Source organism: Sitophilus oryzae, unplaced genomic scaffold (assembly GCF_002938485.1).
Source record: "Sitophilus oryzae breed Bouriz unplaced genomic scaffold, Soryzae_2.0 scaffold_1146_pilon_pilon, whole genome shotgun sequence".
In the NCBI taxonomy this organism is placed as follows: domain Eukaryota; kingdom Metazoa; phylum Arthropoda; class Insecta; order Coleoptera; family Curculionidae; genus Sitophilus; species Sitophilus oryzae.
This window is the reverse complement of record NW_022145778.1, coordinates 728,900-754,038: the sequence shown is the minus strand read 5'-3', so window position 1 is coordinate 754,038 and position 25,139 is coordinate 728,900. Positions and strand designations below refer to the sequence as shown.

The following is a 25,139-nucleotide window of genomic DNA, read 5'->3' as shown; positions in this document are numbered from 1 at the left end:
TTGTTAGAGTCTTAAAAACACACACAAAAATCACGATAAGTAAAAAATGTATGGGCACTTTTAGGTTAAATCACTTGCACAACGTGTAATTTTTAAAATTTCTATTTTTTATGCGAAACCGAGAGTGACCATATATCTGGTAGTAGTTTATGTCACTTCAACACCAAAATAATTAGTTTTTTGCACTACATTAATAAATAATACCAAAAATCAAAGAGTTAAAACCAAAAATCAACTGACAAAATATGAAACGGAATCTAACCCAATATCTAAGTATGTACAGCTGATGAAGTAAACAAAAGTCCGCCCGTAGGCTGATCTTTTAATAGAAGGCACTGGTCCAAGAAAGACTGCACAAAACACATACACAAGAAGAAGTGCGAGCGCCTTGCTAAATATTGGAAAGTGAAATTGACGTTTAAATTTGACACTGTTGACAAGTCTACTGCTACTAGCGCCCCCAATTTCGCTTGTAGGAACTACGGACTAAATTGTCACGCATGGCGGGAAGTTTAAAAAAATAAAAAAAATATTTCTTTATTTATTTTTAATTATGACATACACAAAAACACAAAAAATACACCATTTTTTAAAAATATGTTTAATATCAATATCAAATATACAACAGAAATTAATTTCACCACAATCAATTAATAAAATTAAAAGAATAATGTTAGAAGTAGATCAAGAGACAAAATTAATTATAACAAAACTGAAAAAAATGACGTCATAGATGGCTTAGAAACAAAAGATATATCATAATTTTGAAAGTAAAATTATATGGGAAATGTCATCGATCATCATTTTTAAGCCAACTGGAAGATTATTTTAAACATACAAGCTGAGTTCGTTCTTAGTGCTCTGAGAAATCTAGATAAACAAAGAATAATAAATTAAAAGTATTCCAGGGGAAAAGAGAGGAAAAACCTGTATCGTCTCTGATATCTGTCAGGGTATTGTTGAAAGTATCATCTTTTTGCTCGAAGTTTTCAGGTCGATCAAAAAGATGACATTTACATCAAGACTTTGCTGTAACTTTCACAAATATCAGAGAGAGTACATACAGGTATTGCCTCTCTTTTTCTCTGGGATGCTTTATATCTGTTCTTTGTTTATCTATATTTCTCAGAGCATAATGCCGAACACGACTAAAGTATAATAATTTCAATATCCGAAGTGGAAAGATCACCTTTCTGTTTTGTACTATGGTCCCTTTCTTCCGATGGCTCATCTCGTTGATATTTAGGAAGGATAAATAGGAAGGAAAATATAAAATTCAATTTGATTTGATGATCCTTTTCTGTCACCTAAAATCAGGAGAACGACAATCGGCATGTTAAGATGAAAAAAATTATCAACACTTACCTACACGTTAGTCCGAGGAGTTTTATTAAATACCTATATTTGCCTAAATAATTTATGTATTAAACTTGCAAAGCAAAATGCAGCGTGTAAACAAAAGAAATAAAATGGCGACAAGCGACAAGTCCAAGACAAGTCAACGTCAACGACCCGACCATAGGACCCGACAAGGAGAAAAGTGGTGTTCGAATAACAAATTATGGGTCACCAAAAATTGTTTTTGTCTCCTTTCAACGCACACTTTAGAAAGAAAAAGAGATGAACTGGAAAACTGAAAGAACGTCAAGGTTTTATCTGTCACTCTTGTCAATAATTTATCGGTAAGGAAGATTCCTAGAAAATCGCTTGTAGTCAAGTTTTCAACCATTGCCAGTTCTCCCATAAGAAGTGTCATCCACCTGAAAGACTGATCATTCTGATTGTTCCTGGGGTGCAACTTTGTTTATGTTTCAAAGCGATAGCAAAGTAATTTGTAGCTTGATGCACTATGTTCAGTAGCAACATCGATTTGTAGCGATATTCTGATTTCTCGCTTTGTGGCGAGGCGACAGTCTAGACACGTGTGCAAGAGTGTGATAGTGATACCATATTTTGCAGCATTTGAGCGACACTAGTTTTGCAATGAACATAGTACCGATCTGGTTTCGACATCGCTTCTAAACGATCGGTTGCTAACTTGAACAAAGTCGCACCCCTGGTCCGGTCGTAGCTCACGTCGTATTGTCGGTAAGCAAAATCCCTGTCCAAAAATCTTGACGATCAGCGCTATCACCCGTCATAATTGGGAAACTTTTGCTGGAACGATTTTGAATATTTCACTTACATGGCCCTGGCCTACCGTGGTTCTGCTTTCAGTAGACAGGAGTGGTTGCCGGATACAATGTTGCCAGAACTACTATTAATTCGTAGATTTACGGATTTTGGCTACAGTACGTTAATAATATGGATTTTTTTCTATCAGTAAACAATTTAATATAATTTTATATAATTAAACAAAGAACGGCATCAGAATTGGCTTTGAAATAAAAATCGCTGTTATTTCATATGTAAAATATTATAGTAAATTTCAATTATCGTCATTTCTAACTACTAATACTAAACGACTTTTTTCGATCATATGACATATTCAGTACCTATAAAAGAATTTTTATTTATGTTGTTTATTCTATGTTTGGCACGAATACATTTTCAATACATAAACGCGAATTTTTCATCCAAAATATTTTCGCCAAACGTACAGATATTACACATTTTAATATGGCATCGCTGTTGCTTGCAGTTCCACGCCGTCTTCGATATGCCTTCGCTGGCACGTTCCCTCAGTAACGTATCTGATGTTTGTGTTATTAAATAATTATTATAACTTATCTATTTTCTATTAGAATACAGGTTTTGCACAAAAATAAGAACGACTCTGGTAAACGGTAATTTATGTCGGCCATATTAGGTCCCCATCCCGTTCGACTTAAGTCATTTGGTATGCTCATTCTTGGTATGCTCTCAGTTGTTTTATAAGCAAATTATTATGCTTTCTCTATGGATACAACTGCCTACCTCAAGTTGTTGCCTTCTATTATTTATAATTGTATTATTTTAGACAGTGTGAATGATCATAAACTTTTAAAGTTTAAATCTTCATTCAGAACATTGCAATTAGTGGAATAAATTAGTGGTTTCAATTACACTTTATACTTTTTACAGCTTGCGGTAATCAGTTGTATCCATAGAGAAAATCTAATATTTAGCTTATAAAACAATCAACTTTTGATTTCTAACCATATTTTCTCAGGGCCAGTCAACTGAGATATACGACCTTGAACGATCTGTTTTTGGGGTAGTAATTTCCTGGGGCGCTAGATGGCGTATTTTTATTTTAATTTTTCTAGTTGCCTAACAATTACGTACAAAATTGTTTTTATAGTTGCCTAAATAGGCCAATTAATAAGCCTGTCATTGTTCTGTATGTCAAATCAGTTTTCCGTTTCCGGCTTCCTCCTTCCTCTTCAGTTGTGTTTTGACAATTGAACGGAGATGTGCGTTTCGCTGTTTTCTGGTTGTTTGGCTGTGTTTTTTGCAATCTTCATTTTACAATCGTGATTTTGTATTTTTGAATTTTTTTGAACTTTGTTTTGTGTTTGATTTTTAAGATCTTTATTAAAGGTAAGGTTTAAGTTAAAGGTCTTTGATTTATCTAACAATTTTATTTAATAATCCGAGAAACTGAGATAACCTAACCAAGTCCAAATGTTCGTGAATTTTATTTTTTAACAATGTAATATTTACAACGCCATATATTTTTACAAAAAAAATTGATCAACTCCATATTTTTGTACATAAACTCCACAATGGGATATTACACAATTGTTCAAGTTCATATGTAAAAAATACATGTAAATAAAACATTGTTTCTAATGGACGTCACTTTCTCTTGTATTCCAACGATATTTGTTATGTGTTCTTAAATCTGGTACTATAATAAATATTATACTTTTTTAATCTGTTGTTTTATTTGTTTGTAAAATGTTTCATGGTATAATTTCCTGTAAATTAAAATAAATTATTTATTGTAGGTTTTTATGCACATAAAATGATATAAGCAAACCATTTAACACTTTACAATAGTTTAACCTGGTTTAACCTTTATATATAAATACTTGTTTTTTACCATTTGACTTGTTTGCCAACTTTGGACCAATCAGATGACTACACATTATTTTGTAGAAATCTGATTGGCTCTAACTGGCGAACAAGTCAATACGTCTTGCTTAAAAGTAAATTGCATCTATTTAAATTTGCCGCCACATTTGTTACTTTCCTGGGTGGCTAGATGGCGCCACTTCAATATACAGATTACAGATTTCTTTACAAATTTGAAACCGTTTTAAAACTAAAAAATGCATGTGTATTTTCTCTTGACGGATGATATAATAAGGATATAATCAAAGGCGAAAATAACATTCCTCGCAAATTTTGAAGTATAATTAGTGGAAAAGTTAAACGTTTGTTAACTTTTTCCACTAATTGAAAATTCCTACCACTAATTTTGACGTTCTGAATACTAACATTCAAATTAGAAGAACATACTTCTCCGTTAATTGAAGCCACTAATTTATCCCAAAGAAGATACCTAGCTAGAAATAGAATGGACTCTGCCATACTGAAAAATGATCCTATAGAAGTGGCGCCATCTATTGAGTAGGGCTTGTTTTAAATGGATCGAAGCGCGGGCTTTTTAAATGAGAGAATTTATTGAATTTTACTCTAAAATAATTAAATTTGATTGTTAAATCTTATTTTTTACACAAATTCAACAATACTAATAACAAGTATCGTTGTGATGTGTAAAAAATAAGATTTAACAGTATAATTTATACAATTATTAAATAAAATTAAAGCCAAACATGTGTAAATATTATTTATTATTTAAAGTTTTTATTTATAAGTCAAATATTTAAACATCGTTTATTATCATAAAACAAGACCAACGTAATACGCCCCAAGTTTTGTAAATGGAGTAAATATAAATTGGTACTTAAATGATGGCAAAAATAAAAGACTTACATTATATTTTTAGGGCCACAAACAAAAGGAATTGTCTAATAAAAAACATATAACAAATTATAGTTTGAAAAACGTTTTGATAATCATTTTTCATAATATTATGATTGGCGCTATAACAACGACAATATTTTTTGAGAATTTGACAATAGTATGACATTGCACTACCACCTAGCGCCCGAGGCTGGAACTATTTTATTTGAAATTTCCGTGGAAACGGTGGAACCGCTTTTGCTATTTCACTGTCCGGCCCCGATTTATCCATTTATCCCACTTATTTCGATCCTGAATGAAGCTTAAAGTATAAAAAAGTCAAACAAAACTGTCAAAGATGGGGTGTAATAATATGGTCATAATGTCGATTCCATCTCTAATGCAGGAATATCTGGATACCATTATACTCCTTTAATCTTTTTTATTTAAAGCCTAGCAGCAAAAAACGAGGTCTTAACCTTAACACACTTAGATAATTAATATAATACAATAACATGTAAGACTACTAAATTTAAACTTAGACTGCTTTAATATTTTTATAAGCCCTTTCAATTTAAAATTTTCGTAGAACTGTAAAGCTCCCGAGAAAGCTTCTAATCCTATTGGCGTATAATTTGGAAAATTTAGCATTCATTTATTCCATTGCTAAGGCTTAAATTTGCCTCAAAGCTTCACAAATGAAATAAAAAAGAAGAAATGGAATAGTCTAAAAGAGAATTTGAATAAAAGCTTTTAACGTTTTCAAAATTCTAGATTGGTAAATTTTAATTAAACGTACTTTTCAGGGTTTTTTTTCTTATCCATAAAAATAAAATCCTGTTCCTTATATTTGACTTTAGAAGAATAAATAAACCAGAAGAGTTCTAAAGTCAACCCTAAAAACTTTATAAAATTTAAAAGATTTTTTCAATAGGATATACCGGGTGCGTCTCAAAAGTGGCGCACCCTTTAACTTTTTTATTTTTCAGATAAAAAAGCGTGATTTGGTATTTTGTATGTTAGTACATGACACAAGTTAGGATTGATTGACGTATTCAATTGTTTTCGGTCACTTCCTATTTCACCGGAAATCACTTTTGATTTTTAAATGGCACCCTTGATATTTTTTTACTAATGACACTCTGAATAGAATAACATATGTCAACTTTTAACATTCTCGCTTAAAAAAAATTGTCAATTTCAATTTATAATGGCTAAAACACTAATCTTTATTCAAGGAGCCTTAGAAAAATAGATTTGATCGTCTAATGTTTGTGTCTTGTCCTGGTGAGTTAAAAGATGCCCAAATCGTATTTTTAATTATATCTCATTTTTTTCAAATGGAATGAGGGTGGCTCATTAGCATATTTGGAAAAAGCATTCTTTTACGAATAATTTGGTACCGCACACTTGGTATTTCGAATCAAATTGTCGGTATCAACCGCATGTTACAATTTCAAATAAACCATATGCGAAAATGTCAAAAGTTGACATATGATGTGTTATTCTATTCAGAGTGTCATTTTCTATCGAATAAAGCTTTGAATAAGAAGACTAAGGAAGGAGCATAATGCTATCCATGTATTCATGCATGGTGGGCGGAAAAAGCACCATAAAAGCACTCTAGGGTGGGAATCCTTGACAGTTCTGTTTGACGATTCATTTGACACATTTGAATTTGATTTGAAATTTTGTGGTTTTGTCAGTCTTTAGGGAGCTTATTTTATGTTATTTATTATTTATTCTACTACTGATAGTTGTATAAAGGTAGTAAATCTAGATGGAAATTGTGGCAGAACTTAAATTAACAGTGACACTATCGCGATTTATCGAAAAAGACTCTAAAATAGTTGGTTGTGTAGCGTGCGGTAGATCTCGGCAAAAATTGAGTGAAATAATGGAACAACTTTTCGCTAGTAAGTGACTATATAATATACATACGTGTAGTAAACCGATCATTTATGAAATTCACTTAAATTAACTAAATTATATATTTTTCTTGCATTTTAGCTTTTATTTATTACTTGTCAAAGATTAGATGTCAAAGAATTTAGATACGTTAATTTGACTTACCTGCTTCAGTAGCGTATCGGATGTTTGTTGTAATAAATACTTATTATAACTTATCTATTTTTATTAGAATTATATATTTTTATAACAATTTTAATAACTACCAACATTTATTCACAACGTAAAATAAAACAACAAATTATTGAGTCTACCCCACGTCTAACCTACATCATAGTTTTACATTTTTTAAATAAAATTAGAACGACACTGATAAACCGGAATTTAAGTCGGCCATATTTGAGGCCCATCGCGGTGTACCTAAGATTTTTGATATGCTCCTTCCTTAGTCTTCTTATTCAAAGAAATAAACCATATGCGAAAATGTCAAAAGTTGACATATGATGTGTTATTCTATTCAGAGTGTCATTTTCTATCGAATAAAGCTTTGAATAAGAAGACTAAGGAAGGAGCATAATGCTATCTATGTATTCATGCATGGTGGGCGGAAAAGCACCATAAAAGCACTCTAGGGTGGGGATCCTTGACAGTTCTGTTTGACGATTCATTTGACACATTTGAATTTGATTTGAAATTTTGTGGTCTTGTCAGTCTTTAGGGAGCTTATTTTATGTTATTTATTATTTATCCTACTACTGATAGTTGTATAAAGGTAGTAAATCTAGATGGAAATTGTGGCAGCAATTAAATTAACAGTGACACTATCGCGATTTATCGAAAAAGACTCTAAAATAGTTGGTTGTGTAGCGTGCGGTAGATCTCTCGGCAAAAATTGAGTGAAATAATGGAACAACTGTTCGCTAGTAAGTGACTATATAATATACATACGTGTAGTAAACCGATCATTTATGAAATTCACTTAAATTAACTAAATTATATATTTTTCTTGCATTTTAGCTTTTATTTATTACTTGTCAAAGATTAGATGTCAAAGAATTTAGATACGTTAATTTGACTTACCTGCTTCAGTAGCGTATCGGATGTTTGTTGTAATAAATACTTATTATAACTTATCTATTTTTATTAGAATTATATATTTTTATAACAATTTTAATAACTACCAACATTTATTCACAACGTAAAATAAAACAACAAATTATTGAGTCTACCCCACGTCTACCCTACATCATAGTTTTACATTTTTTAAATAAAATTAGAACGACACTAATAAACCGGAATTTAAGTCGGCCATATTTGAGGCCCATCGCGGTGTACCTAAGATTTTTGATATGCTCCTTCCTTGAATAAAGCAAAAAAATACCGAGGGTGTCATTTAAAAATCAATAGTTGTAGTAATTTCCGGTGAAACAGGAAGTGACCAAAAACTATTGAATACGTCAATCACTCCTAATTTGTGTCCTATACTAACATACCAAATCTCGTTTTTTTATCTGAAAAAATATTAAAGTTTTAGGGGTGAGTCTCTTTTGAGACGCACCCGGTATAGAAAGAAGAAGAAGAAGAAGAAATTTAGCTTTCAAGCCGCATCAGCATCAAAGACTATTTAGCGGCGTATCACCTGCTGTTTTAGTTCGGTACAATATTTGACATTTTATTAAACAACACGTTTATAGACAGATTGTATATGCTAACAGTACAGACATTGATTTTGTAAAAATAAAAAGTAAATGGTACAGACAACATAGAATAAAACAATAAAACGTAAAAATATGTGCAATTGAATTAGTAATTGGTTGCTTTAAACCAAAATGTAGCTTTCTAGATACCTATATTTTAGATATATATCCCGATCTTTCCAGAAAATCAAAAGGCCAATATACGCCAAAGGAACTCGAAAAAACTCTATCAAGTTTTTTTAGTACAAAATATTTTTATATAAATTAATACACATTCTTAAAATTTTACAAGTAATCTTCACCAGGCATTAAGAAACATATCTAGTAACAAATATCTATATTTTTTTATATAAGAACTAAATATGAATCTGATATTGCTAGGAAATGAGATATCAAGGCGTGAAAATGTAATTTAGAAAAAATATCATTTTCACTGTGTGTGGAAAACGGCAGTAATTTCTCTGACCCATTTTATTGCGAGAGAAGAAATTCGTTGGAATCGTTTTTCGCCAGACAGCAAATCGATTCTGAAGATGATGTCGGAATCTCAAGAACTTGAAAGAATGGGAAAAAGCGGAAAAAATATAATGAAGCTCGAGTCTTTGAGGGAAAAGGAATATAGCGTGTAATAAATCTCGAATATCAATCTAGGTTTTTTGTTCTGTTTTTAATCAGTGATGTTTTTGAAAGAAATATACAGGGTGTTGAAAAATACACAGCTAAAATGGGGGAAATTGACACACCCACCATTGGCACGAATGGTTGTCGTTTCGGGGCACTTAGTGATGAGGTGTTCTGGTTTCCCCATTTTCCCAACAGGATATGCATTCGCCGTTATTTCTTAGCTGCAATCTACTGAGGTTTTGATTGAGGAGACAGTGTCTTGTTAAAAAGCCCGTGACAATCCGAAGATTGTTCTTACTTAAATGAAGGAAAATCTTGGATAATCTTTGATTTCCTTTATTTTTTCGATCTTTCATTTACCTTGGTCGTAAATCCTGAGAAATTTCGTCGAGTGTCTTAGACCAATGGAGGATTACCATTCCAGGTTACGGATGGGGTTTTCCAGATTCTTGATTACCGCTTTAACTTAGTTTCCACTTGGGAAGCAGAACGGTGCTTCCCAAGCCAAACCACACCACTCCCACAAATGCGATGGAAGTCTTGTTGAACTTACCACCACTACATATTTTCATACCGTGCTGGCAACTGTTACTTTTGGGTCGGTATTTACATGTGTAGAAGTAAATCGCATAGGGATCTTATTAAGTCGGAATGAGAGAAATGCGACAGTGTGGTGTTGCCGCGTTGCCACCTTTCTCCGGTACGCCTTTCCCTGTAAAGTAAAATCACGATCGCAAACCGCTTATTTTTAAAAGACATTTTTTTCGAAAAAAATAACTAGATAAAATTATTAAATATTTTTCTGAGCATCTGAAATGGAATTATGAGAATATCGTTAGAGAGTCCATTTTTTTATAACGAGAAAACGTCAGTAATCGCAATAATTTAAAAACTCAACTTTTTAACACATAACACGCCATAACTTAAGAACCACTTCAGATATTGAAACTTTTTTTTATTTTGAAAATCCGATCTTTTACAATATGATTAAATAAGAAAAGTGTTTCTAATTTGCACTTAAAAATTTTTAAGCTATAGGGAAAATTACTACGACTCGTTAACAAATAAACAAATAAAGGATCACGAGACGTAATTAAATCGTGAAGCTGAACGCATGATGAACACCTTTCCCTAGAACTTTAAGTACCGACAGAGGTACTGATTGGGTCGACCGGTCAACTGCGACAAACCTGCTATATCCCCTTCCTTTGGCAACGTGTTTACTGTTCTCTCTTTGTTCGGTACATTATAAACGTATTGTACTCTTCGTACATACGGAAATCTTGAACCCAAGACTAACCTTTGCTAGCCCTTAGTACAAGGCGAAGCCAGATCTGTTATGCACAGGTTAATTCACAGTCAGAAGCACATAAGCCAGACGCATAGTGCTGTTAACCAGAAGCTAATCGAAGAGCTGAAAGCAGGCAAAGTATTGGGATTACCATTACTTGATTCAACAGCTACAAGGTATAGCTTGAACAACAAATTTAATATAACCAAACCAGGAAGGGAAGATTGGAGTAAAGGTGTACCCATTCAAGCTGAGGCAACCTGGTATATAGATAGCTTAAAAAGTCGGAAGACGTAGGAGCTGGAATAGTAATGCCGAGACAAGGAAGATCTTTCTACGCAAGTCTAAGGAGGTCACAATTTTCCAGGCAGAAATAACGGCAATCCACTATTGCGTAGAACAAATATTAAAGCAACAAAGAACACATAGCTCTATGGCCATCTTTACGGACAGCCAAGCAGCGCTAAAGGCACTCGGATCCGCGGAGGTCAATTCTAGACTAGTGTGGGACTGTGTGCCTGCTCTGAATACTTTGGGTGAGCATAGCATTGTTACGTTAGCATGGGTACCAGGACACGAGGGTCACAAGGGTGACGAACAGGCAGATAAAAAGGCAAGGCCCATCAAAGTCACGAGAATGACCACGGAACGATTGGTGGCCAACAAATCTCTAGAATGGTGGAGAAACGCACCAGGGCAGAGACAGGCGAAAAAATTCATTGTAAAACATTCGCCAAAATTCACGGTGGACCTGATAAGCAAAGACAGAAAGACAGTCAAAGCTGTAGTGGGTCTACTAACAGGGCATTGTAAGCTGAATAGACAGCTAAAGCTATATAATAGTCTAAGAGCTAGCAACGTTTTCGAGAAAGTATTTTAAGAAAGCTGGCTCTTTGATATATCTTTTATTATGCTTTCTGGAACAGCATGCGGCCCATCTGGCTGCCGATACCCTTTGCGTTCACGTACTGCGCACCCTATTTTTTTTATTTAGTCTAGTTAAATTCTAGTATTGAATATAAATCGAACAACTCTCCATAGCGCAGCGCGTAGAGTTTCCGACTACGAACCGAGGATTCAGAGTTCGAGATCGGGTCAGGGCAAAATCTTTTTTATTTTATTTTCCTTTATATTCTGATTGTAAAGTATTAAATAATTCTGGTGATTCAAAAAAACAAATATTTAATACTTTACTATCAGAATATAAACGAAAATAAAATAAAAAAGTTTTTGCCCTGACCCGGTCTCGAACTCTCACTCCTCGCTTCATAGGCGGAACCTCTACGCGCTGCGCTATGTAGATGCGCTCGGTTTATATTCAATACTAGAATTTAAGGGACTAATAAAAAATATAGGATCCTCTTTCAACGCGCAGTACGGAACGCAACGTTTACCGGCAGCCGGACGCGCGACGGGGCGGATGCTGTTCCAGAGAGCATAGTAAACAATACGTTAAAGAGCCAGCTTTCTTAAAATACTTGTTTTCTCGACGTTGCTAGCTCTCGTTCTATAATGGGATTGACGGACGAAGCTATATGTAGGTTCTGCCAATTTGCGGTTCTCGGTTATAGGCAATGATAGGCCATTGCCAGGGACCTACATGGAGGATTCAGTCTCCAAGTTGTAAACTTTGTGAAAAGGATAGGACTAGAGAATGTAACCTAAGGATCAGAAGAGGACCACAATAGATCTGAGAAGGTTGCAGTGGATTAGGCCGACAGCCTCTAGGAACCTAAACTAATCTTACAGTGCTGGTCCAGTTAGTGGAGACTTAAGACTCTTTTTAACTCCTTTTCTAGCCGGATCGTTTGCTTCTTCATTGTCTTCTATACCTTGGTGGGCTGGCAACCACAATAGGAAGACGCGCGCGATAATTAGAACTCTAAAACGTCGAGTGGACTGTTTATTTACCATTAAATAAAATAATAAATTAATTTGTTACATTTTTAATGATGGATTTAAATTTTCTATTTTTTTAATTTTATACGTATATGCTTTAACATATATTAATTTATTTCAGGTGTGATCACAGTAGGATACAGAGGAAGCTTTCAATTTGGCAAAGACGGTCTGGCAGATGTCAAATTCCGAAAACTCTCAAAGATTCTGGTCAGTGGCAGAGCTGCACTCTGCAGAGAAGTGTTCGGGGAAACACTTAACGAAAGCAGGGATCCTGATCACGGCCAAGCGGAACGTTACACTTCCAGGTTCTTCCTTAAACACTCCTTCCTGGAACAGGCGTTCGATATGCTTCAGGAACAAGGCTTCAAAATGGTGAGTGAAGCAATTTTTTTACTTTACACTTTAAATAGTTAGATACCACTTTCCTTTGCCAACTAGATACATGATATTATATACAGGGTGTTTCAAAACAAATGCAAAAAACTTTAGGGGGTGATTCTTTGTTGATAAAGGGTAGTTTGCTTGAAAAATAATGTTTTTATTTTTTATCCTGAAAACGAAAAGAGATAGACTAATGAAATTTTATGGAAACATTACTATTATGAAAACACACTTTCAGGTATTTTTTTTACTTTTTTAAAATGAGTGGAAGGGGTTGAAATAAACTACCCCTATCATTCTTGTTAACGAAATTTAAAGAAAAATCTTATCAAACACATCCAAATGCTTTAATTTGGATAGTTTAGTTTGTTTAGAAACTTTTTTACCTCTTGTGTTTTTTTGATAAAACTCACCGATTGGAAATTAAAAAATAAAATGTAAAGCATTACATGTCAGGACAAAAAACATTTTTAGATTAAGAATCTAGTGATAATAACGATAATAATAATCGTCTAGATAATAACGTATTGCAGTAGAGTAATGTCAAATAAAATAATATTAGGAACATCCTAAAAAGTAACAGCTAGATTTTTTCCTAAAAAAATTACAGCAGCCCGCTAGATTCTTTATCAGAAAATGTTTTTTGTCCTGACATGTAATGCTTTACATTTTATTTTTTAATTTCAAATCGGTGAGTTTTATCAAAAAAATACAAGAGATAAAAAAGTTTCTAAACAAACTAAACTATCCAAATTAATTTTTTTGCATATGTTTGATAAGATTATTCTTTAAATTTCGTTAACAAGAATGATAGGGGTAGGTTATTTCAACCCCTTCCACTCATTTTAAAAAAGTGAAAAAATTACCAGAAAGTGTGTTTTCATAACAGAAATGCTTCCATAAAATGTTATTAGTCTATCTCTTTTCGTTTTCAAAATAAAAAATAAAAACATTATTTTTCCGCCATCTTTGTACCGCGATATCTCCCTAATGGTTGACTTTTGATCCAACATTTATGAAGCAAACTACCCTTTATTTTGAACAAGGAATCACCCCCTGAAGTTTTTTGCATTTGTTTTGAAACACCCTGTATAATAATGGAATATTCTGAACTATTCATTCATTGAACTACACAATTTATACAACAGTTGTAGATTGTAGATTGTATGGGTTAACTAACCATTTTATAACAAGCAAAAATTTATTATGAAGAATGCATTTTTCTCAAAATCTCAATAATAAAAAAGTTTCCTCTTGTAAAGGCAATCTAGGGATGTATACTTATAATTTAAATTTTACCAAATTGAAAAATTTATTTCAAATCCTACATTTTTTCTATAAAATATACCATATGATCAAAAAAAAAACGGCGTTGGTGATGGCTATGAAATAAAAAGCGCTGTCATTTTATATGTAAAATTATATGGGAATTGTCATCGATTGTCATTTTCATGCCCAGTCGACGCCGTTTTTTTCGATCATATGGTATTTCAATCACCCTGTATATCTATACTTTTTTTTCAAATTTAAACTACTAAGATATAAATAGGTTTACGCTAATCTGTACATTTTATAGTGTGATTTGCCATTTAATATTTATAGGATTTTTCTGGTTCGGTAGTGGTTGTAGAATGTAGAATGTTTAGGAGGGGAGTTAATCACCGCGACTTCACAGATCTATTGTGTGTTCCCCTTTCTTGAGTTATAACGAGTTATAACTCATCATACAGTCTCAAGGCTTTAACAAAAGCCAGTATCTAAGACGGCTCCACAGAGGCCAGCTCTCCATCCTTGACATCGGTAAACCTTGGTAGTGGTTATAGTTTTTACTTAAGCTGTGGTTATACCCTCAGACAAATAATATTAAATGTATATTCTGGCCAATGAGAATATTTCTGACAGTAACAGTTGTGACTGTCATTTTAATTCAGAAGCAAATTGTATTTTCTGTTATTTTCTGCATATTATACCGGGTGCGTCTATAAAATGTTTTATTTTTTCAGATAAAAAAATCCAGATTTGGTATGTCAGTATATGACAAAAATTAGGATTGATTGACGTATTCAATTGTTTTCGGTCACTTCCTGTTTCACCGGAAATGACTACAACTTTTGATTTTTAAATGGCACCCCCGGTATTTTGTTACTTTATTCGATAGAAAATGACACTCTGAATAAAATTACATGTCATATGTCAACTTTTGACATTTTCGAATATGGTTTATTTGAAATTGCAACGTGCGATTCATAACGACAATTTGACTCGAAATACGAATTTGGGTCTGTTTCAATCGTCCAGGACGAGACACTATAAACAATAGACGATCAAATATATTTTTTCAAGGCTCCTTAATTATAAATTGGTGTTTTTAACACAGCCATGGTATATACTCTACATTGAAATTTAAAATACAATTTTGTTTTAAACGTAAATGTCAAAAGTTGACACATTTTATTAGTGTCATTTTCTATCAAATAAAGTAAAAAAATACCGAGAGTGCTACTTAAAAATCAAAAGTTGTAGTAATTTCCGGTGAAACAGGAATGAAGCCAACTGAAAACATCAATCAGTCCTAATTTACGTCTTATACTAAAATACCAAACTTCGTTTTTTTATCTGAAAAAAATAAAAAAGCTATAGGGTGAGCCATTTTTGAGACACACCCGGTATAACAAAGGTATTCAAGATAATGAAAGATTGTCTCTTATTTATTTAAAAATGTTTATTAAAAAAATCGTATAAGGTTATTATATTAAATAGGTATAGTATATAATATTAAGTAAGTAATTTTTTATTTAGAAATTTATAGATTTCCGTATATTGATTTATAACAATTATTGTTTATTTCTGTATCAATAATTCATACTTAAATGCGTCAGTTTTAATCTTTCAAAATTTAAGTCGACATCGCCTCGCTTTGGAGATTTTGTTTTGTTTGCGTTTTTAAGTCTCATCTTACTTCTTGTTTTGCGAAAAAGCTTGCGAACTTCTTTTTATTAAAGTAAGGCGAAAATACTCTGCGATGGAAAGTATAAAGTGCACTGTAAAATTTACTGAGAAAATAAAAACATAATCTCTTGTAAGTTAGTATATACTTGCGTACGTATATAGTGTGCAGTAAATCGGGTATATTGTGTCTGGGTCATATACAGGGCTCGGAAATAGCGCGGCGGGCATCTGTAGCGGTTGACCCAGGCCGGGTAGACGAAACGGTAGCTTGTGTCGCTTATTGGGTCTAGAGGTAGGCTCCCGACCCTTGCTGGAGAAGGTAGTAGCTTATGTGCCACTTGTGGGGGATGATCCCAAGCAAGTGTCAGCCGCCCCTCTTGTAGTTTCCTTTGGATTTGGTCCCTTGGAACTTTCATTTGTAATGTTCCCAGTGTCGCTAGGATCTCATAGTGTTCCCACGAGTCGCTAGGGATAGTCGATCCACTTCTACAGAGCCCCGCATGTAAGGGGTAAATACAATGGGGTGTCCCCTCATGCCCCAAGGTTGAGACCAGTATTGGCTAGTCCTCTATCTAGCCACGCACCCCTTTAACCTGGTCCCGCCATCGTAGGATTTAGGTTTTTGGTGAGGTTCTCTCACTTTTTTGGTCCAGGCGGTTTTTGTCTCTCTTTTTGGTCCAGGAGATTAAGCCAAGACCCCCCACACCCTCTACCCGCGAGACATGACACAGTCAGTAGAGGGCGCCTGGTGTGACGGACAGGGGTAGCCCCGTCCGGCATCGTTATATGTCTTGGTACCATTCCCTGGCCACGACACTACAGCCAGGAACAAGACGATGAGTGAGATGCTTGTTAGACCAAGCCAAACGCTAGGGGAATTCCCCCCAGCACCTAACCAGGAGCTTCCCCACCAACGACAAGGTCTTGCATCTCCTAGGGGAAGTTCAACCTTTCTAAAAAATTATTACAAGTACAAGGACTGTCTTGAAAACAAAACTATATTAGGTATTTACTTTAGATGGTCTATACTTACTTTGCTATGAATATTGTAATCTTAAATCATACAGGGTGTTCAAATCCTACGCCAAACTTTCTAAAGTATAAAATAATTTTTCTTTGTTTTTTTTTTAAATGGAACACCTTGTATATTATTTTTTTATTAGATGGAGAGTTAAAAAATTAACATTTTTTGTATTTAAAGTATTTCAAAATTTTTAATGGTTACAATTAAGACATATAGTATTTTAAATTTGTATCTAGACTGCCATGGCTGTGTTAATACCATTCATTTTTAATCAAGGATAACTTGTCCGTATTTTTCGGGCCTTTTCCAGTTTCCAGGCCGATTAAAAAATGCACAAGTCGCATTTTTTTATAACTATTTTTTTTAAAATGGAACGAGAGTGTCTCATTAGCATATTTGGAAAAAACATTTTTCTACGAATAAAGTGGTATCACATACTTGGAATTCCGAATTGTTGTTAAATTTAATGTCGTGGAAGTCTAGATTAAAATTTAAAATACAATTTTTTAAGCGAAAATGTGAGGGTACCATTAAAACTCAAAATTTGTATTCATTTCTGGTGAAACAAGTGAACAAAACTACCCGAATACATCAATCAATCCTAATTTATCTCATATATTAATATACCAAATATCGGTTTTCTATTTGAAAAAATAAAAAAGTTATAGGGTAGTATTTACGTGTGACACTTACAGTTCTTTTTCTTTGTTTAGGTTGGTAGTTGTGGATCGGGAACAGCGGGAGGCGCTGCAGAACCGAAACCAGGCGTGGACGCCGAAGAGAACCGCTGGAGCCACTACAATGAATTCGTCTTCGTTAGAGAGTGATAGTCCCTCTCTCACATCGTTCTTGTTTTTCTTGGTTGTATTATAAGTACATATATCGAAAAAAAAAAGAAAGAATCATATTCTACAAACGAGTGTACATTTTCTTTTCTACCTGATCGTTAACTTTAGTGTAAATCTATTTACAAAATAAAAATCTAATCGAATAATACATACCTCTGTCTTTTATTTACTCAACATAATTTTATAATGAAATTAAATTTTTACCTGAAAGTTGTTTAAATTTATCTACTTGAGTGAGGTTAGTGATTATGAAGTAAAATCTTTTTTAATACGAGAAAGAATCAAAAGTTATAGGTTTACAATATTTGCAAAAATCCACATTATTTCCATACTTAATTGAGGATGAACTAAAAATTTTTCAATATGAGCCATGAAAAATTTGCGAACTTTCTTAGCATACCGAAATTCTAATCTCCTCTTCGGCTACCTACGTAGAGTGAAAGGAATTGCGTATGACGTCAGCAGCACTAGCCGCATTTATCGAAAATCATTTTGGCCCAACAATACTGGCCGCATTTTCGTCGATGCGATTCCTGCGGCTCTGGCTAGTGTGCGCAGCTTCATTGAAAGTAACACAAACAATATTTTTCTTCGGTCGATGCAGCGCGTGCGGCTCTGGTCAGTGTGCGCGTACCTTAAGGGTACAAACATAGTGGAGGCAGGTTTCTACTTACCGGCAACCAGCGCCGTCACAGGGTACCTATTCTTGACCACTCGCATCTTCAATATCGCCCGCATCTCGCATCTCCGAAAAAGCCATATAACAATACCCGTGATGCGTATACGCAAAGTTGCGAACGATGCCAATAATAGGTACCCTACATACATACATACATACTGCCATTACTCGCTGACGAGTATTCGACACGCATCAAAAGATGGGCACGCAAGGCGTTTTCTTTCATGAGCTTTTCTATGACTGAAAAGCCCGATACGTGATGTTATTTGCCTACCGCACTCCGGACATTCAAAAATCTCATTGCTTTGTTGCCTCTTTACTTTTTGGTTGTCGCTGTTAACTGAGTTTGGACAATGGACAATTCTTCTCCATTGAGTTCTATTGTGAACTGCTTCATCCCAATGATTCTGCATATTAATCCCCTTTAAGTTTTCGTGGAAAATGTCCTTGTACCTTTTGAGTTGTCCACCCGGTCTCCTCTTACCGTCTACAAGCTCACCGTAAAGCAGAGATTTTGGTATGCGGTTTTCTTGCATTCTGCATACGTGACCAGCCCATCTTAAGCGGGATTTTGTAACCATGATTTCAATACTCTCGCAATTAGCTTTTTCAAGGACCGATACGTTTGAGACATGATGGAATCACCGGATTCTTAAGAGTTGTCTAAGGTGTCTCTGGTGCAACTTGTTTAATGCCTTCATGTGTCGGCGGTACGGCCACCCAGGTTTCGCTCTCATATAACATGGTGGGGATTATAATTGCTCGGTACACTGCCAGTTTCGTTTTTATACTCAAGTCATGATTGTAGAAAACCCGGTCTTTTAATTTCCAGAATGCTCTTGAGGCGCTGTTAATCCTGTGCTGAATTTCAGAGTCGATATTGGCCTTTTCCGAAATCAAACTGCCGAGGTAATTAAATTCCGCTACATATTCCAATAGTTCCTCTCCGATTTTTATAGCATTGTTATGATCTTCCGGGGGAGTGCACATGATTTTGATTTTGTCGATGTTTAGCTTAAGGCCCAAAGCCTCGTATGCCCAGCTATATGTGTTCAACATTTCTTGTAATTGTTGTAACGTGTTTGCAACTAGAGCGCAGTCATCAGCGTATTGAGTTCTGTGATGCATTTTGTACGTGTTTTTGCCCTCAGGTCATGTTGAACAGACCGCCGTCATATCTGTATCTAATGCCCAATCCTGTCTCCTGCAGTTTGCTGTCCACTATAATGGAGAGCGCTGCCATGAATATGTTGAATAGAAGAGGCGCTAAGACACATCCCTGCCTAACACCTGTATTAGTCAGGAAGGGATCGCTCAGTGATCCATGATGTGACACTCTTGACTGGTTGTTGTTATGGAGGCTTTTACACACTGTAAGAAATTTGTTGGGTACTCCGAACTTTTTCATAATTACCCAAAGTGTATCTCGAGTGTGATCAATGTATCAAACCAAAGTGTGATCGATGAATGCAACATAAAGTTTAGACTGCTGCTCTTTTACTTTTTCCTGTAGTTGGCGGATGGAAATTATGGAATCGACGGTGCCACGGTTGGTGCGAAAACCCGTTTGCGATTCTGGAAGGATTCTTTCTATATGTGGGTGAAGGCGATTTGACATAATTTTTGCAAGAATTTTTCCTCCGATAGCCAACAGTGAAATTCCCCGGTAATTTCCGCAGTCTGATGCACTTCTTTTGTTCTTAAATATATTCACTATATTCGCATTGCAAAAGTCTTGAAGTACCTCTCCGTTTTCCCATATGACATCGAAGAGAGCCTTAAGGTGACCAATAAGTTCTTTACTTGCATACTTATAGATTTCCGCCGGGATCGCGTCACAGCCAGCTGATTTGTTGTTTTTAAGCTGTTTTATGGATGCCATTATTTCCTGTTCTGTTATTGGCGTATCTAATACATCGAGGCTGTTATACTGAGGTATTGTGTTTAGTGCTTCCATATTGGGGTTGTTTTCCTGGTTAAGGATATGGCTGTAATGCTCTTTCCAGCGGTTTCTAATTTGCTCTTCCTCTTTTAGAAGTTCGCCATTTTGTGCCATGATTGGGCAGCTTAACTTCTTGGTTGGGCCGTATACTTCTTTTACAGCCTCGAAGAATTTACAATAATCTGATTAGCCTTTTGTGACCACCAATCATCCTTTAATTGGCGCAGATTTCTTCGAAGCGTGTTGTTGGCTGCTTTAAAGTTATCTACCAGCCTTGGATTGTGTGGATTTGAAGTGACTGCTTGATGTGCTCTATGCTTTTGTTCCAACAAGATCTGTGTATGAGGTTTATTTTCGTTAAACCAGTCTGGTTGTTTCTTTTTGTTGGACTTTCCCAGTACCGCTTCGCTAGTTTTATGAATCGCATCCCTTAATTGTGTCCAGCCTTGTTCAGCTTCCAAGATTGAGATTGAAGTTATCGGTGGAAGTGATTCTTTGATGGATTCCCGGAGGGCGTCGGCGGTATTTTTGGTCTCTAGACCCCGTACGCTCAATCTGGTCATGTTGTTTTGCTTTTTACAGTGTGGATGTTTGGGTTTTAACTGGATTTTCATTTTTGAAATTAAAAGTCGGTGGTCAGTGCCGCATTCGGCATCTATTATGGCTTTTGTGAGTCTGACATCTTTTATATGCGTCCTTCTAACGATTACGTGGTCCAATTGATGCCAGTGACCTGATCTGGGGTGTTTCCAGGTACCTTTAAACTTGTCCTTCAACATGAACCACGTATTGGTAATGCATAGATTATGCTCTGTGCATGTTGTTAATAATCGTTCACCATTGCTATTTATGTTTCCCATTCCATGTTTTCCCAATACGTCAGGCCATATTTCCTGTTGTCTGCCGACACGAGCATTAAAGTCACCTAGCAAAATGATTCGTTCGTGCTTTGGAATTTGTTGGAGAGCATTTTGTAGAGCTTGGTAAAATTTATCCTTATCCTCAACTTTAGCGTCTAGGGTGGGAGCGTAGGCACTGATGATGTTGACGTAAGATTTGTTTGATATGGGGTACCTTAGGGTCATAAGACGTTCGGAGACACCAATAGGTACTTCTGTTAATTTAGTGGCGATTTCGTTTTTGATTGCAATGCCTACGCCATAAATTCTTCTGTGTGTTGCGGGGTGACCTTTCCAAAAGAAGGTGTAATGCTCCTCAGTGAGACTACCCTCATCCGCGAAGCGGGTTTCGCTAAGAGCGGCAACATCTATATTTAGTCGGTGGAGTTCCTGTGAGACCAGTGCTGTTCTTCTCTCTGGTCGATTTGAATTTATCTTGTCCAGTAGAGTGCGGACGTTCCACGCCGCAAACGTGAAACATTGATGTTTTTTGTTTCTCCGATGATATACCGATGATATGCTCGAGTAGGCACCTCGCATGCTCGAGCTCGAGTAGGCACCTCGCATGCTCGAGTAGGCACCCCCTCCCGGAGATCCGATTGAGGGGGTATTTTACCTCCGGATGATGATTTCGTCCCACTCGAATGTTCCATCATTGATGTGTGTTAGCTGCGTGAAAATGTTTAACTGTAACGGTGCCGCACAGTTTTGGCTGCAACTGTAGCACGGGATGACTATGACACAGTGAGGACCGCGACGATAGTTCCCTTGTGCTACGTTCTCGGTCGGCTAGGAGTAGTTTACTACTCCTCTTCCCCAGAAAGATGGTAGGTCTAAGGGTTGTATAAGGTTATACCGCCTATACTCGGACGTCAGAGCCTCGTTTGTGTAAACAGGGTGCACCGCGTGAAGGTAAGGTTGACTTTTGGGTAAGCTAGGCTATATGTATCGCTTCACTACCCCTTGCACCCCTATATAGCATAACGCCTTATACCTATATAATAACACCAATAATAGGTACTCAGATCGGCGCCGACTACCAGTAAGCGGAAAACCTGCTTGCACTGTGTTTCCACACTAAAACTACTAAACTTGTGATGAAGCTGGGTGCGGTCAAGCTTGAGACTTTGAGACTGCTGCCGACTTACTTGGATGTTTCCGACTTACTTGGATGACGAAGTCTTCCATCTCGACATGGATAAAACAGTTAATACGATACAAGCAGCGTACAAGCGTTGATTGAAAGAACTTATTTCCTTCAATCAACGGTACAAGTGACAAGCACACAGTATCCTAATACAGGGCGCTACAAATTCGGAAATTCGTGGTACGAGCATTGGTATCTCGGAAATCAAACCAAACCAAACCGTAATAGATACGAAGAGGGTTAAATTGGGGCAAAGTTGCGCCTTGGGATGTTCGCCAACATGCTATTAAAAAAGATTAAAAAATTTAAAGGATTGCTGAGTTTTGTGAGAAAAACGTATTTTTTTGAAAATAAATTTTATTTTTTCCTGTCGTTACTTTTTAGAAAATCAAAAAACTAATTGCACATTCTCATAGCCATTATATCAGAGCTATCTGATAGTATTTTTAGATTTTCAAATTAGCTGATAATTTGTGAGATACATAGGCCAACTTAATTTTTTTAAATACGGACATGCATTTTTTATTTCAGGTTTTGAAAAAAATCAATTTTCTGAGTACAACGTTATGCCACACTTTATATTTTTTTGTTTTGAGTACTTTAACAACAACAAAACTATTTAAAATAATTTCTTCTTTAAGGCTTCTAAAACTATTTAACCTGATTATATTCATCGCAACAATATTGATGAGCTCTAATTAACATTGAATAAGGAAAATCGAGCCAATTGAAAGATTCACATAAATAATGTCCAGGTAAGCAATTTAAAGATATTATTTTTAACTTTTCTTACTGTATTGTTGTTGTACTGTTTGTTGTAATTGTTGAGGTGTATTGATTTTACTTTTACAAATGACATGAACGACAAATAATGCACCAAGTATGACACAAGTAATGCACCCGTCCCTTGGTGACAGGTCAAGAAACCTCGCTGGCCATTATACTGCTCCATCACTTCCAATCCATTTTCCGGTTTAATGATTTGATTGTTTATATTTTATTATATTTGTATTATTTTATTGTGTTTGATTTTCCGTATTCATTCTTTTACCCCACGTCATTGTTAAGTTTTTAAGCTCATCAATATTGTATATAAAAGAAAACAGAGCCGGACTTAAAATTAGTTTAAAAAAAATAGTTTAAATGCCCGAAACAAAAAAAAAATATTAAGTGGCTTCAGTGATCATCGTACTCAGGAGACCGAATTCTTTTAAAACCTGAAATAAAAAATGCAGATCCGTATTTAGAAAGAAAATAATTTGGCCTATATATCTCACAAATTATCAGCTAATTTCAAAATCTAAAAAACTATCAGATAGCTCTAATAAAGTGGCTGTGAGATTGTGTAATTATTGATTTCTTGATTTTCTAAAAAGTAACTGCAAGAAAAAATAAAATTGATTTTCAAAAAAATTCGTTTTCCAAATAACTCAGCAATCCCTGAAATTTTTTAAACTTTTATAATGGCATCTTAGTGAACATCTCAAGGCTCAACTTTGCCCCAATTTAACCATGTTCATATCTATTACGGTTACCGAGATACCAATGCTCGTACCCCGGCGAATTAGCACCCTGTATAGCAGACCGTGTCAATCTGTCTTTAGGACATAGATTCATATGAAGTTTTTTCCTTAGAATGGGTTCAAAAATCACCCTCTTAAATATTAGCCCACCTTAGCAAATATGTCATTAAGGAACACACAAATACCTACAGATTTATTTTTATTTTTATTTCTACCAATATACAGGGTTGTTCACCACATACGACACGGAGTATTGTAGCTAAACGATGAGATTTTTACATATTGTAAGTTTTGGGTTCGATGAAGGACTATTAGAGGTACAATTTAAAAATAATTTTACAAGATACAGAGTGTCCCAAATAAGTAAAAAATATCAAAGTTGTATTTTTTTAAATGGAACACCCTGTATATTATTACATTTTTAGTTTCTACGATTAAAATAAAGGTAAATTTGATTAAGGTTTATTATACTTAAACCTTACCGTTTTTGAAATATTTTCAATGTTGTGAAATTGCAGTAAAAATTTTAAGGCTTCATTTCTCCAAGGGTATCAAAGTTTTTAATACTAAATATTTACTGAAGTTTATTTATTGATCAGTTATTTTGTTGCAATAATAAAAATAATACTACCTTATACAGAGTGCCTAAAAATTAATTTTAAATAATTATTAGCTTCAAACGGCAATAACTTGTTTAATTTAAACGGAACACCTTGTATATTTTACGAGAATCAGATGCACAATTTAATTGTCTATCAAATTATATTATACCATTTTTTACCTATCTCTTTAAGTTTCCATAGAAAATGCATTTTCTTGTAATTTAGAACTTATTTATCAATATACCCATGGAATATTGACATTTTAGATTATTTTTAAAGATGTACCAAATTTTTAAAGAGTACAGATACTAAAATTGTCGATATAATTTGTTTATTTTATTAAAAAATAAAAAAAAAATGTTTAAATATTTGTTAAAGGGGACCAATTAATATGATTCCAGTATTCAAACTACATTAACTGACTGTTTGCGTTGATTAATAATAATTGCTCCAAATACTAAAAAACTGAATTTTGTATGGGTATTAGACAGTCTGATAAAAAGAAACACCTTAAAAATGACATTTCATTTTTTAATAAATACTTATTTAAACAACAGAGACTTTAATTTGATACTTATTATTGTATTGATTTCTGACTCAAATCCACATTTATTTATAATAATTTATTAACGAACACAATTAAGTATGTCATTAATTAGTATATGGGCGGAAATAATGGTGTTATATTTAATTAATGGTATAGTCTTTTATAAAGATTTAAATAGTTTTCTTTTTGCATACAAATGGGCTAGTAATATTATCGCTTTACTAAAAACGATAATATTACTAGTCTGTACATTTTGTACATTTGTTGCTTTAAAAACATCTAA

The 25,139-nt window shown here is 34.6% G+C and overlaps 1 protein-coding gene across 1 annotated transcript in view; it reads left to right on the top strand.

Annotated features, from left to right (window-relative positions):
- LOC115886841 (BTB/POZ domain-containing protein KCTD12) overlaps positions 1–17,652 on the top strand; it is a 34,258-nt gene extending 16,606 nt beyond the window's left edge. Inside the window, exons 3-4 of the mRNA XM_030906148.1 lie at positions 12,434–12,687; positions 17,383–17,652. Coding sequence (XP_030762008.1) covers positions 12,434–12,687; positions 17,383–17,496 — 368 coding nt within the window. The 3' untranslated portion in view covers positions 17,497–17,652. The remainder of the gene's footprint in view (positions 1–12,433; positions 12,688–17,382) is intronic.
- Positions 17,653–25,139: the final 7,487 nt, after the last annotated feature.